General features: G+C 43.4%; 2 protein-coding genes across 2 annotated transcripts; both read left to right on the top strand.

Annotated features, from left to right (window-relative positions):
• Positions 1-2,925: 2,925 nt before the first annotated feature.
• On the top strand, positions 2,926-8,033 carry LOC139469482 (ubiquitin-conjugating enzyme E2-17 kDa-like). The gene is made up of 6 exons (XM_071251664.1): positions 2,926-2,996; positions 3,332-3,395; positions 6,050-6,081; positions 7,047-7,124; positions 7,346-7,451; positions 7,718-8,033. The coding sequence occupies exons 1-6, from the start codon at positions 2,973-2,975 to the stop codon at positions 7,858-7,860; spliced, it is 447 nt and encodes a 148-aa protein (XP_071107765.1). The 5' UTR covers positions 2,926-2,972; the 3' UTR covers positions 7,861-8,033.
• Positions 8,034-11,771: 3,738 nt separating this feature from the next.
• LOC139469481 (uncharacterized) lies at positions 11,772-16,503 on the top strand. The gene is made up of 6 exons (XM_071251663.1): positions 11,772-11,842; positions 12,198-12,261; positions 14,235-14,266; positions 15,266-15,343; positions 15,566-15,671; positions 15,962-16,503. The coding sequence occupies exons 1-6, from the start codon at positions 11,819-11,821 to the stop codon at positions 16,102-16,104; spliced, it is 447 nt and encodes a 148-aa protein (XP_071107764.1). The 5' UTR covers positions 11,772-11,818; the 3' UTR covers positions 16,105-16,503.
• Positions 16,504-16,939: the final 436 nt, after the last annotated feature.

Raw genomic sequence — 16,939 nt, 5'->3', positions numbered from 1 at the left:
TAAAATAATTTAAATTGATTTATACAAAGGGGAGGGACCATATTAAATTTGTGTAAACATTTTGCATAATTATTACATCTATATTTGTGAATCTCAAGTTGAACAATTTCGTTTTTTGTCGGTCAACTGGAAAAGTATACTGTCGACATTATTAATCAAAGGGACTATTTCAGGTATACAGGGGGGCACAGGTGGCCCAGTCGTCTAAGGCGCCGCGATTCGCTGTGCAGAGTTGCGTCCCCTGGGCATGCCAGAAACCTATGATTGTGGGTTCGAATCCACGGTTCGCCCCAATTATGTTTCTAGGTTTGTCAGCACCGTACCCGTGCTTCGGGATTCACCGAAGTGGTAACCGTCTGAGACCTGCATCACTTCGGGCTTTCCTCCCACATTAAGCTGTCACGAAGCGATACAACTGGAATACTGTTAAAAGCGGCGTTAAACCCAAATCACTCACTCATTCAGGTATACTGAATGCAAAACACCAGCACACATCTTGTTTGAATTACAGATTCATATTACTAAAGGAAACTGAAAAACGTGCATCTGAATTCGGTTGTCCTGTTTTGGTATCTGTACTGTCATATTTCGACCTGTAAACTGTTATCAGAACAATTAATATTAAAGTGAACAGTACTATGACATGAGTATGTTTATAATTAACACCCCCCAAGAGAAACCAACCGAAAAAAACGCAGCACTTTTGAATTCCCCCAAATCGATAGAAATATCACGTTTAATTTCATCATTTAAATTACTTTTAAGCACAAAATTAATTTATATTACAGATGGCTATCAGCGGTCGTCCCGTTATGAGTACTTAGGAAGATGCGCGTGATGGCGAAATTCCCCCTTTACCGCTGAAAGCTAAGTCAGCACTTACGATAACTGCAAAATATTATGTTTTGTCAAAGTATCCACTGTGTAAATACCTACAAAAGACAGAAATGCAGAAAATGAATAGCACCTTAAAACTCACGTCCATCTGGGAAGACGTACAAGTGGCGTTCAAGCCTGGGTTATCACCAGAAATCACCAGTTTGTAAAGCTCATCAAACAGTTGCTCAAGATTGTTGACGTCTATTTACAATTCCTGTGTCGTAGCATGTCATCTGATTTTTTGTCCTTGTGTTCATACGATGTGAACATTTCACATAGATTGTTAGGACACATAGGGAAACCTGAGCAAGACCAAACGACAGCGTGTCGCCCTCGGGCATAGATCAGATTGCGTGCAAGTGAAGGCTGGCGGGCACGTATTGGGAGTCTCATCCAACCAAACAAGTCTAAAAGTGGCACGATACATGGGATCATAGTTTGTGGGATTTAATTAACTCAACGGGTTCAAATTGTATTGATTACGGCACACCTACTTTTATTGAGTAGTAATGTCGGACTTAACCCCGGACAAGTCAGAGTCAAGAGTCACTGTCCGCGCCAGGTGTGGGCCTGGAGAGAGATTGACAAGCATGGGACGATAGCAGCACACGATTCGGACCAATTCTCCAGCAAATACAGGAACAACTTAAATCCCTAAATACTTATGTGTGTTGTTTAACGCTGCACTCAGCAATATCCCAGTTATATGACGCCGGTCTGTAAATAATCCGAGTATGGACCAGACAATCCAGAGGCGACTAACGGGATCGGGTGGTCAGGATCGCTGACTTGGTTGATGCATGTCATCGTATCTCAATTGCGTGGATCGATGCTTATGATGTCAATCACTGGATTGTCTGGTCCAGACTCGATTATTTACAGACCACCGTCATATAGCTGGAATGTTTCTGAGTGCGGCGTTAAACAACACACAAACAAACAAACAAACAAACAAAACAAACATACATACACACACACACACACACACACACACACACACACACACGCACAGAGTATGGAACCTATCTGTCAGGGATGTTAGAGTTCGGAACGTCTACACACACAATGGGACAGTTCTTCATTCCAGAGTATTTCATGGAGAACGACACGTTCTGTATTAACCGGTGATCTGTACTGTATAAATTACAACGTTCATTGCATAAAATTCATTATTCATTGCTTACAAAAATGGCAGCCTTGGACTACGGTGGCCCGTATTCCATATTTTGATATTTCACTTACTTTTAGCGTTACCTTTTGCAAATTAACAAGATTTGTCTTACAAATATGTGATAAATGATGTGTAAAGAAGATACTGAATCGCTGAAAAGTGAAATGAAAATGTCAAAAACTAAAATGAAAATGTAAAAAAACAAAAAACGATATTTCAAAAACTAAAATGAAAATACAGAAAACTATTTCCACCGCGGTGATACTATTATCACCGCAGTGGAAATAGTTTTCTGTGGTTTCATTTTAGTTTTTGACATTTTCGCTTTTGTTTTTGACATTTCGTTTTGGTTTTTGACATTTCCATTTTAGTTTTTGACATTTTCGCTTCACATTTCAGCGACTCAATAGCTACTTGAAAGTACATTTTCCATGTTTTCGGTTGTTTTTATACATGATTTATCACATATTTGTATGACAAATTATGTTAATTTGCAAAAAGTTACGATAAAAGTAAGTGAAACATCAAAATATTGAAAAACAGACTCCACGTACGTTCCTTATGGGCCACCGTATTGGACAGTCTATTGAAATTGGAACGGTGAATAATATTGCACAACTACATAGAAAGTATATACTTTTTAAAAATACTCCAGGAACGGAACAGTTACTGCACTCTCTGTAAGATTGTTCACACTTAATTTATCTGAGAAAAAAAATCAACCTGACATTGTATTAATATGTTAGTGGTCACACCCCATCAGAAAACTGTTTACAAACGTCAAGTCAGCTACAGGTTACGCCCGCTTCATACATTTCCTTTCACGCTCTGTGATGTAGGGGAGGTAACTTGGTAAACATTCCTCGATACAAAAACAGAACATGACGAACCAAAGCAGTTTCTACAATTGCACCACGGAAACATGGCTGTGAAGCGAATATTCAAGGTACGCTTATCCCCGAGAGTAGCATTAGTAGCATCTGATTCACAGAAATTCGTTGTTTCGATTGCTTCTAAACTGGGCCAATTACTGGTCGTTTTAATCAGCTGGCGATTTCACCGAACAATGATATTCACTTCCGCATCGAAAGCTTGTGAACTTCTGTTATAAAATCGTAGGTATGTCCACTATATACACTCGCTATCGGATAGTGTACGTGCATATATCACGCTGGAGTTTAACAATATTGTTATCACTTATACAATTTATCATCTATAATAATAACAATAATATTATCGATGTAATTGAAGCATGTATTAATCAATACTACACATATACAGGAATGGCAAGACTCTCTGGAACACCCTATGGAGGGAATCGCTGTCGGGCCTTTCGGAGATAACTGTGGGTGATGACATCTTTAGTTTTTAACCATTTTATCATTTACTAAAGAACATTTTAAATACAAATTTGCACTGAAGATAATTTACTGACGCCGGTTTGAGGTTTTTTCTCTGTGGTAAATGAAACACTGTACATCTATCCCTATTTGTCAAACACTTATTGTGGAACTTCGTTTTACCGAACGCCCATTTCTTAATCACGATCATGTAGCGAGTGGGGTATTGAGTGAGTGAGTGAGTGTGGTTTTATGCTGCTTTTAGCAATATTCCAGCGATATCACGGCGGGGGACACCAGAAATGGGTTTTACACATTGTACCCATGTCGGGAATGGAACCCGGGTCTTCGGCGTGACGAGCGAACGCTTTAACCACTAGGCTACCCGACCGCCCTAGTGGGGTATTGAGATGGGTTTAACGTCGGTTTAAACATTATTTCAGTTATATCACGTGTCATATCAATATGCAGAAGGAAAGCCCGAAGTGGCGACCATTGAGACCAACACATAAAATACGACACCCATCCGCTTGTTGATATTTAGTTCTTTCTTACCTGTTTCGAGTTAATGATATTTATAAATGAACTGCCGGGAAAAAGAAAATATACACTGGCAAATTCACACTTCTCTCCGTTCATTACTGTGTCACCGGTAGAATCCGGGGTAGAATAGGTCTTCAGCAAACCATGTTTGCCGTAAAAGGCGACATTGCTTGTCGTAAGAGGCGACTAACGGGATCGGGTGGTCAGGATCGCTGACTTGGTTGATGCATGTCACCGTATCTCAATTGCATAGATCGATGCTCATGATGTCAATCACTGGATTGTCTGGTCCAGACTTGATTATTTACAGACCGCCGTCATATAGCTGGAATATTGCTGAGTGCGGCGTTAAACAACCCACAAACAAATAAACAAATCATTGCTGTGTACTGTGGAATTGCGACCCTCCAAGTTCCTTGAGACGTCTTGTACGTCACCCGTTGTGAGACACTCATTGATATGATGCATGTAATATCGCCCATGATGCCCGTATTATATACATCATCATCGAATTGCCATTTCTTGTTTGTTTCATTTTTAGCCACCAATAAACTAGAATGCATCCTTTCCTTTAAGCGACCGAACTATACTCTTAAAAAAGAAAGAAACGCAATACGGATATTTTTGGTCATAAAAGCAAAATTAGCGGACCAAGAGGTGCAAAATGAAGAGGTTTAATGTGTTATAGTGTCAGTGACAAATGTCCCGGATCAAAATGATCGCAACAAGGAAATGCATCTGCGTCAATCGAACAGTGGCAGTTCAACAACATGCCAAGATTAACAGAAGTGCAAAGAAACAACGTCATAGGCCGCTTGCAGGCAGGGTGATCCCGATCAGCTGAGGCCAGGGTTTTCTATGTAGCGCCCAGCACCATCACAAGGCTATGGGATCTGTTTCAACAGCATTGGTCAACACGTGATCGGCCTAGGTCGGGACAACCAAGAGTAGCCACCCCCGCCCAAGATCGCTACATCTGATTGCGCCACCTACGTGAAAGGACGACCACAGCCACCTCAACCGCATCCCAAATACCCGGACTGCGCATAATCTCCGACCAGACCAGCAGCAGGTCTACGAGCAAGACGTCCTGTTCGACGCGTCATATTGAGTGGACAACATCACATCATCAACAACGACTGCGTTGGTGTCGTCAACACAGGGTATGGCCTCAACTGTGATGAAGAGATGTCTGGTTCAGCGACGAATGAAGATTTCTCCTCCGTCGAGGGGATGGAAGAGCACGGGTCTACAGACGTCGAGGAGAACGTTACGCCGGAAACTGCGTACAGTAAGTGGACAGGTTTTGTCGGGGTAGCGTTATGATGTGGGCGGCTATCTCTCACCATGGCAGGACAGGTTTGATCCATATTCAGGGCACTCTTACGGCTCAACGATACATCAACGAAATTCTCCTACCACACATCCTCCCAATTGCAGCCAACGGCAACGGTGTATTCCAGTAGGACAACGCTCGACCGCATACAGCACGGATCACAAGAGACTGTCTACATAACAACAACGTTGATGTTCTCCCCTGGCCCTACAGATCCCCGGATTTGAACCCGATAGAGCACCTGTGGGATGAATTGGATAGACGGCTACGCCGTCGTCAACCACAACCCCAGACATTGCAGCAGTTGGCTTTTGCGTTGCAGGTCGAGTGAGCTACCATTCCCTAATATGTGATTCGCATACTCGTCTCATCCATGGGCTTGAGATGTCAGGCCGCTATCGATTCTAACGGGGGACATACGCGTTATTGATGGTAGTTGACCTTCACCTTGGACTTAAACTATGTACCGATAACTGAGATGACTACAATCACCAAGTGTTCTCTCCGCAACATTTTGGCTCAATACCTCGTACGGTTCCTCGTATAAATGTATTTTCTTACCTCACACAAATCTGGCTTTGCGTTGTGTTTTTTAAGAGTATATATATATATATATATATATATATATATATATATATATATATATATATATATATATATATATATATATATATATATATATATATATATATATATATATATATATGTGTTAGGTTATTTCATTAGAAGCAACAATGGTATTGTAATTGCTGTTACCATGTAGGATTTCGTTTGTTGCAGGTTTTCACTGGGAAGCGATTATACTGGGCCCGGTATGTATTTATGCCCCAAATTAATTTTTCTGTAAGTTTATACATGGAATCTAATACATAAAACAAACTCAATTTCTTAAGCTAAAGTCCTTTAGATCCTTTTGTAGTAAATATCGATATTTACAAATCCACTTGCCACACGCCAAATCCGCATGCCACACGCCAAATCCACATGCCCCCAAACGATATAAGTAGGGGAGGTGAAATGGGGTTTAGCATCGCGTTCAGGATTATTTCACGTATTTAGCGACGTGCACTGTGATGCGTGCGTGCGTGCATGCATGTGTGTGTGCTGTAGTTTAGCATGGATACCCCACTCAGACTCGTTATACTGACTTCGAGCCGATGTAAGTAGGGTGAGGGTAAAAGGGATTTAGCATCGCGTTTATGCTTATTTCACTTTTATAGGGACGTGCATGCACGTGTGTGTGTACGTGCGTGCGTTCGTTTGTGGGTGTGTGTGTTTGCCGCAGTGCCACATGAATACCTTCAGACAGTTTAAGCTGACTCCGAGACCAATCCTGGCTCTATCCCCTTAATGCTGAGTGCCAGGCATGGTAACAACAAGTTGCATCTTTTATCGTCTTTTGGTATGACGCGACCGGTGATTGAACCTCCGACCTTCCGCTCCCCGGGAAGGTGTTCTGGACACACTAGTATAGGACACTCAATAAGCCAATATCGAGTAATCTGTTGTTCGAGACAAGCGGTGTAAAGACATTAGGCCATGGAGCATATAAGGATTCTAGCGGGATGATAATTTCACATAGTCAATAACGATATATCGAGGAGGAAGTGGAGCGAATATTGTTTTACACTGCAGTAAGCAATATTCCAGCTATATTACGACGTACTGTGAATAAGCCAATCTGGAGCAGGCAAACCAGTGATTGATAGTTCGAGCAACGCTAAGATATATTGAAATAATCCGAGTCCGTGTTAACGAGGTTGTACTCTAATTTCAGGCTGGTACATCATATGAAGGTGGGACATTCATGCTGGAAGTGGCATTCCCAATTAAATACCCATTTAAACCCCCAAAGGTAAGATACCGATTGAGACCCCCTCGGGATTTGGAATATTCTATTATCGATTTTCGTATCAATGATTTATCTGTTAATTTACATTTTCAGTGCACGAATTCTGCCCTTTTTTACAGCATATATGTCGTGCCGACCCCAGCAGCTGGAGTGAGTGTTGATAGTGGAATTTCTCAATTGAGGAGGTCCGGTTTAACGAGGTTTCACTGTTTATCTTTCTTTAGGTGTGTTTCAAGACTCGTGTCTACCATCCGAATATCAGCAGTGCAGGATGTCTGAACCTGGACATTCTGAGAGAAGCCTGGAGCCCAGCACTCACTGTAGCCAAAAGTATTTAACTGATGCAATCATTTTCGAGACAGTGATTAAAACTGTTGGTCTTCTATCTATATTTTTTACGACATAGAATCGTATGGAATTAAATCAACATGACAATTTTATGGATGGGTGTTGTGCCCTTAAGCTTTGGGCAAGTAAAGTAAAAAACGAATAGGAAAACAATTAGGTAATCGTAACAAAATGCTGGTCTAGTGATCCTCGTCTTTTGTGATAGGAATTGACAGGGATGTTATAAATTAAATACTTGATTATTTCAGTCTTAATGTGTGTGCGCTGCATGCTGGTGGATGACATTAACCCAGATGACCCCTTGGAACCAGACATAGCTCGCCTGTACAAAACTAACCGGGCCAAATATGAGCAGACTGTCAGAGAATGGACGAAGAAATACGCCATGTGAAATCATCGCCATGACAGACCATGTGAACAAAGCGCCACAACACACCATGTGAACGTATCTCTACAACACGCCATGTGAACTCATCTCTACAACACGCCATGTGAGATCATCGCCACGACACACCGTGTGAACTCAGCGCCATGACACACAATGTGAACAAAGTGCCACAACTCACCATGTGAACAAAGCACCACAACTCACCATGTGAACAAAGCACCACAACTCACCATGTGAACAAAGCACCACAACACACCATGCGAACAAAGCACCACAACACACCGTGTGAACAAAGCCCCATGACACACCATGTGAACAAAGCACCATGACACACCATGTGAACTCAGAACCACTACACACCATGTGAGCAAAGCACCACTACACACCATGTGAACACAGCGCCACAACACACCATGTGAACACAGCGCCACAACACACCATGTGAACCTAGCGCCACAACAAACCATGTGAACTCAGCGCCACACACGCCATGTGATCCCATCGATACAACACGCCATGTGAATTCATCACTATAACACGCCATTTGAACCCATTGCCACAACACGCCTTGTGAACAGAGCGCCACGACACACCATGTGAACAAAGCACCATGACTCACCATGTGAACTCAGCACCACGACACACCATGTGAGCAAAGTGCCATGACACACCATGTGAACAAGCACCACGACACACCATGTGAACAAAGTGCCATGACACACCATGTGAACAAAGTGCCATGACACACCATGTGAACAAAGTGCCATGACACACCATGTGAACAGAGCGCCACGACACACCATGTGAACAAAGTGCCATGACACACCATGTGAACAAAGCACCACTACACACTATGTGAACAAGGCACCACGACACACCATGTGAGCAAAGCACCACGACACACCATGTGAACTCAGCACCATGACTCACCATTTGAACTCAGCACCACTACACACCATGTGAGCAACACACCATGACTCACCATGTGAGCAAAGCACCACTACACACCATGTGAGCACAGCGCCACAACACACCATGCGAACTCAGCGCCACACACGCCATGTGAACTCAGCGCCACACACGCCATGTGATCCCATCGCTACAACACGCCATGTGAATTCATCACTATAACACGCCATTTTAACCCATTGCCACAACACGCCTTGTGAACAAAGCGCCACGACACACCATGTGAACAAAGCGCCATGACTCACCATGTGAACAAAGCGCCACGACACACCATGTGAACAAAGTGCCATGACGCACCATGTGAGCAAAGCACCACGACTCACCATGTGAACATGCACCACGACACACCATGTGAACAAAGCACCATGACTCACCATGTGAACAAGCACCACGACACACCATGTGAACAAAGCACCACGACACACCATGTGAACAAGCACCACGACACACCATGTGAGCAAAGCACCACGACACACCATGTGAACAAAGCGCCACGACACACCATGTGAGCAAAGCACCACTACACACCATGTGAACACAGCGCCACGACACACCATGTGAACTCAGCGCCACACATGCCATGTGAACTCAGCGCCACACACGCCATGTGATCCCATCGCTACAACACGCCATGTGAATTAATCACTATAACACGCCATTCGAACCCATTGCCACAACACGCCTTGTGAACAAAGCGCCACGACACACCATGTGAACTAAGCATTACGACACACCATGTGAACTAAGCACCACGACTCACCATGTGAACAAAGTGCCATGACGCACCATGTGAACAAAGCACCACTACACACATTGTGAGCAAAGCACCACGACACATCATGTGAACACAGCGCCACTACACACCATTTGAACAAAGCACCACTACACACCATGTGAACAAAGCACCACAACACACCATGTGAACAAAGCACCATGACACACAATGTGAACAAAGCACCATGACTCACCATGTGAACACAGCACCACTACACACCATGTGAACACAGCGCCACAACACACCATGTGAACTCAGCGCCACACACGCCATGTGAACTCAGCGACACAACATACCATGTGAACAAAGCATCATGACACAACGGGTGAATTCATCGCTAGAACACACCGTGCGAACTCATCGACACGCCACACCATGTGAACTCTGCCTCGCGGCATGTTATGTGAATCCTCAACATCAACACGCCATGTGAACCATCAACAGGTCATGTCGGCAATATTTCAGCCATATTGTGGCTTGAACAAATTTACATAAATGTTATTGAAAAACTACTTGTCGTCAAAATAGTAACCAATAGTAATATGTCACAGAATATGTCACAGAGAATTCCTAAAACATAACCTCGACATCGAGGAAAGCCGAGCTGATCGCATTCCGAAAGAACGAGCACACAGGCTGCCACTAAACGGCACCCACCGGCGATAATTGTTACATTTTCTTCTTTCAAAGATAGAGAATTCGTGGAAGTAGTGACCACAGACACACAATAGTAAAACCGGTGATGTGTGAGTCTCCGTCGACTACACCCAGGCGGTAAGAGACACCAGACGGCAGCTAGACAAATTTCTTAAGACGTTCAGATCTTCCTTCGACAACACATCGCCTAAGGGTTCAACCGTATACATGATGATTGGTCGGACTGTATCTTGTTTATAAGTGTCATTACACAACGCCTGGTCACAACACCTACAATATATGGTTCTGTGTATGTGCCTGATACACACAACTCTGCTACCCTGGGACCTACTGGTATAGGTTTTAGAATAGTGACTTTATGTGCTATCTAACAAATATTCTGATGCTGACTAGATGATGCAGAGAAACGTAAACTGGGTTTTTTTTTCTGTAAGAATACTATTATTTAAATACGGGCATGTCTGGCTCGCGCAAGATGTAGGCGACATAAGAAAGAGTGTTTCTGAATATTTTTGAACAAAGGTTAAAGGTATGCATCACCAAGAATGGTTCATGAGTGTGCGAGAAACAAATTGTGTACATTATTATTCTGAATTCAAAAGTTCTATTGCATCTGAGACCTACCTTACGTCAATAAAAGCAGTTCATCGCCGTCGAGTCTTAACGTAATTTAGATGCAATGGACATTCTTTGAGTATTAGAGCAGTTAGAACCCGTGACTTGGTTGATGCATGCCATCGTATCCCAGTTGAGTGGATCGATGTTCATGATGTCAATCCCGGGATTGTCTGGTCAAGATTCGATTATTTACACACCGGCGTCATATAGCTGGAAAATTGCTGAGTGCGGCGTTAAACGACCAATAAACAAACAGACTAGATCAGTTAGATTAAAAAAAAACAACAACCGGCAATTGAAAATGCACCTTGTCCGTACTGTACCAACCCAAACGAGGACTAATATCCAGAATATACAAGTTTAAGAAATGATTACATACAACAGTATTTTAGAAAATGAAAATGTCATGTAAGTTTCCCGTGTTATCATACCGCATATTTCTCATGAGGGCTAAGAAGCCAATATAAATCTATTATGAAATTCATGTTTGTGAACCCGTTCTACATGTTCTGAAACTACAATGTCAAGTTTGCGCTGTAACTTGTACAATGTTATTGTATGCATGATGTACTATTGGCCTTTTGGCCACACATACACACAAACTTTCTGTGTCTAATAATATCTGATTCTCTAACATCGACCATACTGTTCATTGATGACAAACTGTATAAGAAATAATCTTATTTCAATTCACACCTGGCGTGACATATGCTCGTACACTATCCGATAACGAGTGAATATAGTGAATATACCTACGATGTCATATCACAAGTTCACAAGCTTTCAATTGGAACAGTTCTCCATTCCGGAGTATAACGTTGAGAACGACATACATTTCCTTTCACGCTCTGTGATGTAGGGGAGGTAACTTGGTAAACATTCCTCGATACAAAAATAGAACATGACGAACCAAAGCAGTTTCTACAATTGCACCACGGAAACATGGCTGTGAAGCGAATATTCAAGGTACGCTTATCCCCGAGAGTAGGATTAGTAGCATCTGATTCACAGAAAGTCGTTGTTTTGATTGCTTCTGAACTGGGTCAATTACTAGTCGTTTTAATCAGCTGGCGATTTCACCGAACAATGATATTCACTTCCGCATCGAAAGCTTGTGAACTTCTGTTATCAAATCGTAGGTATATTCACTATATACACTCGCTATCGGATAGTGTATGTGCATATATCACTCTAGAGTTTAACAAGATCGTTATCACTTATACAATTTGTCATCTATAATAATAATAACAATAATATTATCTATCTAACAATAATATCGATGTAATTGAAGCATGTATTAATCAATACTACACATATACAGGAATGGCAAGACTCTCTGGAACACCCTATGGAGGGAATCGCTGTCGGGCCTTTCGGAGATAACTGTGGGTGATGACATCTTTAGTTTTTAACCATTTTATAATTTACTAAAGAACATTTTAAATACAAATTTGCACTGAAGATAATTTACTGACGCCGGTTTGAGTTTTTTTCTCGGTGGTAAATGAAACACTGTACATCTATCCCTATTTGTCAAACACTTATTGTGGAACTTCGTTTTACCGAACGCCCATTTCATAATCACGATCATGTAGCGAGTGGGGTATTGAGTGAGTGAGTGAGTGTGGTTTGACGCTGCTTTTAGCAATATTCCAGCGATATCACGGCGGGGGACACCAGAAATTGGCTTCACACATTGTACCCATGTCGGGAATGGAACCCGGGTCTTCGGCGTGACGAGCGAACGCTTTAACCACTAGGCTACCCGACCGCCCTAGTGGGGTATTGAGATGGGTTTAACGTCGCTTTAAACATTATTTCAGTTATATCACGTGTCATATCAATATGCAGAAGGAAAGCCAGAAGTGGCGACCATTGAGACCAACACATAAAATACGACACCCATCCGCTTGTTGATATTTAGTTCTTTCTTACCTGTTTCGAGTTAATAATATTTATAAATGAACTGCCGGGAAAAATAAAATATACACTGGCAAATTCACACTTCTCTCCGTTCAGTACTGTGTCACCGGTAGAATCCGGGGTAGAATAGGTCTGCAGCAGCACTATGAACGGTATTAAAGTGCAGGGTTTTTGATTGCCTCTCATCTGCGTCAATCGAACAGTGACAGTTCAACAACATGCCAAGATTAACAGAAGTGCAAAGAAACAACGTCATAGGCCGCTTGACAGGCAGGGGAACCCGATCAGCTGAAGCCAGGGTTTTTTATGTAGCGCCCAGCACCATCACAAGGCTATGGGATCGGTTTCAACAGCATTGGTCAACACGTGATCAGCCATGGTCGGGATGACCAAGAGTAACCACCCCCGCCCAAGATCGCTACATCTGATTGCGCCACCTACGTGAAAGGACGACCACAGCCACCTCAACCGCATCCCCAAAACCCGGACTGCGCATAATCTCCGACCAGACCAGCAGCAGGTCTACGAGCAAGACGTCCTGTTCGACGCGTCATATTGAGTGGACAACATCACATCATCAACAACGACTGCATTGGTGTCGTCAACACAGGGTATAGCCTCAACTGTGATGAAGAGATGTCTGGTTCATCGACGAATGAAGATTTCTCCTCCGTCGAGGGGATGGAAGAGCACGGGTCTACAGACGTCGAGGAGAATGTTACGCCGGAAACTGCGTACAGGAAGTGGACAGGTTTGTTTTGGGTAGCGTTATGATGTGGGCGGCTATCTCTCACCATGGCAGGACAGGTTTGATCCATATTCAGGGCACTCTTACAGCTCAACGATACATCAACGAAATTCTCCTACCACACGTCCTCCCAATTGCAGCCAACAGCAACGGTGTATTCCAGCAGGACAACGCTCGACCGCATACAGCACGGATCACAAGAGACTGTCTACATAACAACAACGTTGATGTTCTCCCCTGGCCCTACAGATCCCCGGATTTGAACCCGATAGAGCACCTGTGGGATGAATTGGATAGACATTGCAGCAGTTGGCTTTTGCGTTGCAGGTCGAGTGAGCTACCATTCCCTAATATGTGATTCGCATACTCGTCTCATCAATGGGCTTGAGATGTCAGGCCGCTATCGATTCTAACGGGGGACATACGCGTTATTGATGGTAGTTGACCTTCACCTCGGACTTTTCCTATGTACCGATAACTGAGATGACTACAATCACCAAGTGTTCTCTCCACAACATTTTGGCTCAATACCTTGTACGGTTTCTCGTATAAATGTATTTTCCTACCTCACACAAATCTGGCTTTGCGTTGTGTTTTTTAAGAGTATATATATATGTTAGTTTATTTCATTAGAAGCAACAATAGTATTGTAATTTCTGTTACCATGTAGGATTTCGTTTGTTGCAGGTTTTCACTGGGAAGCGATTATACTGGGCCCGGTATGTATTTATGCCCCAAATTAATTTTTCTTTAAGTTTATACATGGAATCTAATACATAAAACAAACTCAATTTCTTAAGCTAAAGTCCTTTAGATCCTTTTGTAGTAAATATCGATATTTACAAATCCACTTGCCACACGCCAAATCCACATGCCCCCAAACAATATAAGTAGGGGAGGTGAAATGGGGTTTAGTATCGCGTTCAGGATTATTTCACGTTTTAAGAGACGTGCACTGTAATGCGTGCGTGCGTGCGTGCGTGCGTGCGTGCGTGCGTGCGTGCGTGCGTGCGTGCATGCATGAGTGTGTGTGTGCTGTAGTTTAGCATGGATACCCCACTCAGACTCGTTATACTGACTTCGAGCCGATTTAAGCAGGGTGAGGGTAAAAGGGATTTAGCATCGCGTTTATGCTTATTTCACTTTTATAGGGACGTGCATGCACGTGTGTGTGTACTTGCGTGCGTTCGTTTGTGTGTGTGTGTGTGTGTGTGTGTGTGTGTTTGCCGCAGTGCCACATGAATATGACAGATTAAGCTGACTCCGAGACCAATCCTGGCTCTATCCCCTTAATGCTGAGTGCCAGGCATGGTAACAACAAGTTGCATCTTTTATCGTCTTTTGGTATGACGTGACCGGTGATTGAACCTCCGACCTTCCGCTCCGCGGGAAGGTGTTCTGGACACACTAGTATAGGACACTCAATAAGCCAATATCGAGTAATCTGTTGTTCGAGATAAGCGGTGTAAAGACATTAGGCCATGGAGCATATAAGGATTCTAGCGGGAGGATAATTTCACATAGTCAATAACGATATATCGAGGAGGAAGTGAAGCGATGTTGTTTTACACTGCAGTAAGCAACATTCCAGCTATATTACGACGTACTGTGAATAAGCGAATCTGGAGCAGGCAAACCAGTGATTGATAGTTCGAGCAACGCTAAGATATATTGAAATAATCCGAGTCCGTGTTAACGAGGTTGTACTCTAATTTCAGGCTGGTACATCGTATGAAGGTGGGACATTCATGCTGGAAGTGGTATTCCCAATTGACTACCCATTTAAACCCCCAAAGGTAAGATACCGATTGAGACCCCCTCGGGATTTGTAATATTCTATTATCGATTTTCGTATCAATAATTTATCTGTTAATTTACATTTTCAGTGCACGCACTCTGCCCTTTTTCACAGCATATATGTCGTGCCGACCCCAGCAGCTGGAGTGAGTGTTGATAGTGGAATTTCTCAATTGAGGAGGTCCGGTTTTAACGAGGTTTCACTGTTTATCTTTCTTTAGGTGTGTTTCAAGACTCGTGTCTACCATCCGAACATCAGCAGTGCAGGATCTCTGAACCTGGACATTCTGAGAGAAGCCTGGAGCCCAGCACTCACTGTAGCCAAAAGTATTTAACTGATGCAATCGTTTTCGAGACAGTGATTAAAACTGTTGGTCTTCTATCTATATTTTTTACAACATAGAATCGTATGGAATTAAATCAACATGACAATTTTATGGATGGGCGTTGTGCCCTTAAGCTTTGGGCAAGTAAAGTAAAAAACGAACAGGAAAACAATTAGGTAATATCAACGCCCGTTGCGATTTACATTGTAACAAAATGCTGGTCTAGTGGTCCTCGTCTTTTGTGATAGGAATTGACAGGGATGTTATAAATTAAATACTTGATTATTTCAGTCTTAATGTGTGTGCGCTGCATGCTGGTGGATGACATTAACCCAGATGACCCCTTGGTCCCACACATAGCTTGCCTGTTCAAAACTGACCGGGCCAAATATGAGCAGACCGTCAGAGAATGGACGAAGAAATACGCCATGTGAGATCATCGCCATGACAGACCATGTGAACAAAGCGCCTCAACACACCATGTGAACTTATCTCTACAACACGCCATGTGAACTCATCTCTACAACACGCCATGTGAGATCATCGCCACGACACACCGTGTGAACTCAGCGCCATGACACACAATGTGAACAAAGTGCCACGACACACCATGTGAACAAAGCGTCACGACACACCATGTGAACAAAGCACCACGACATACCATGTGAACTCAGCGACACGCCACACCATGTGAACTCAGCGACACGCCACACCATGTGAACTCAGCGACACGCCACACCATGTGAACTCAGCGCCACAACACACCATGTGAACTCAGCGACACAACACACCATGTGAACTGAGCAACACAACACACCATGTGAACTCAGCGACACGCCACACCATGTGAACAAAGTGCCATGACACACCAAGTGAACTCAGCACCACGACACACCATGTGAACAAAGCACCACGCCACACCATGTGAAATGAGCGCCACGCCACAACATGTGAACTCGGCGACACGCCACACCATGTGAACTCAGCGACACGCCACACCATGTGAACTCAGCGACACGCCACACCATGTGAACAAAGCACCACGCCACACCATGTGAACTCAGCGACACGCCACACCATGTGAACTCAGCGACACGCCACACCATGTGAACTCAGCTACACGCCACACCATGTGAACTCAGCTACACGTCACACCATGTGAACTCAGCGACACGCCACACCATGTGAACTCAGCGACACGCCACACCATGTGAACAAAGTGCCATGACACACCATGTGAACTCAGCACCACGACACACCATGTGAACA

The sequence above is a fragment of the Haliotis cracherodii genome, unplaced genomic scaffold (assembly GCF_022045235.1).
Source record: "Haliotis cracherodii isolate W230 unplaced genomic scaffold, xgHalCrac1.p SCAF_2, whole genome shotgun sequence".
Lineage (NCBI taxonomy): Eukaryota > Metazoa > Mollusca > Gastropoda > Lepetellida > Haliotidae > Haliotis > Haliotis cracherodii.
Note: the sequence above shows the minus strand (reverse complement) of the source record. Positions and strands in the feature narration are given on the sequence as shown.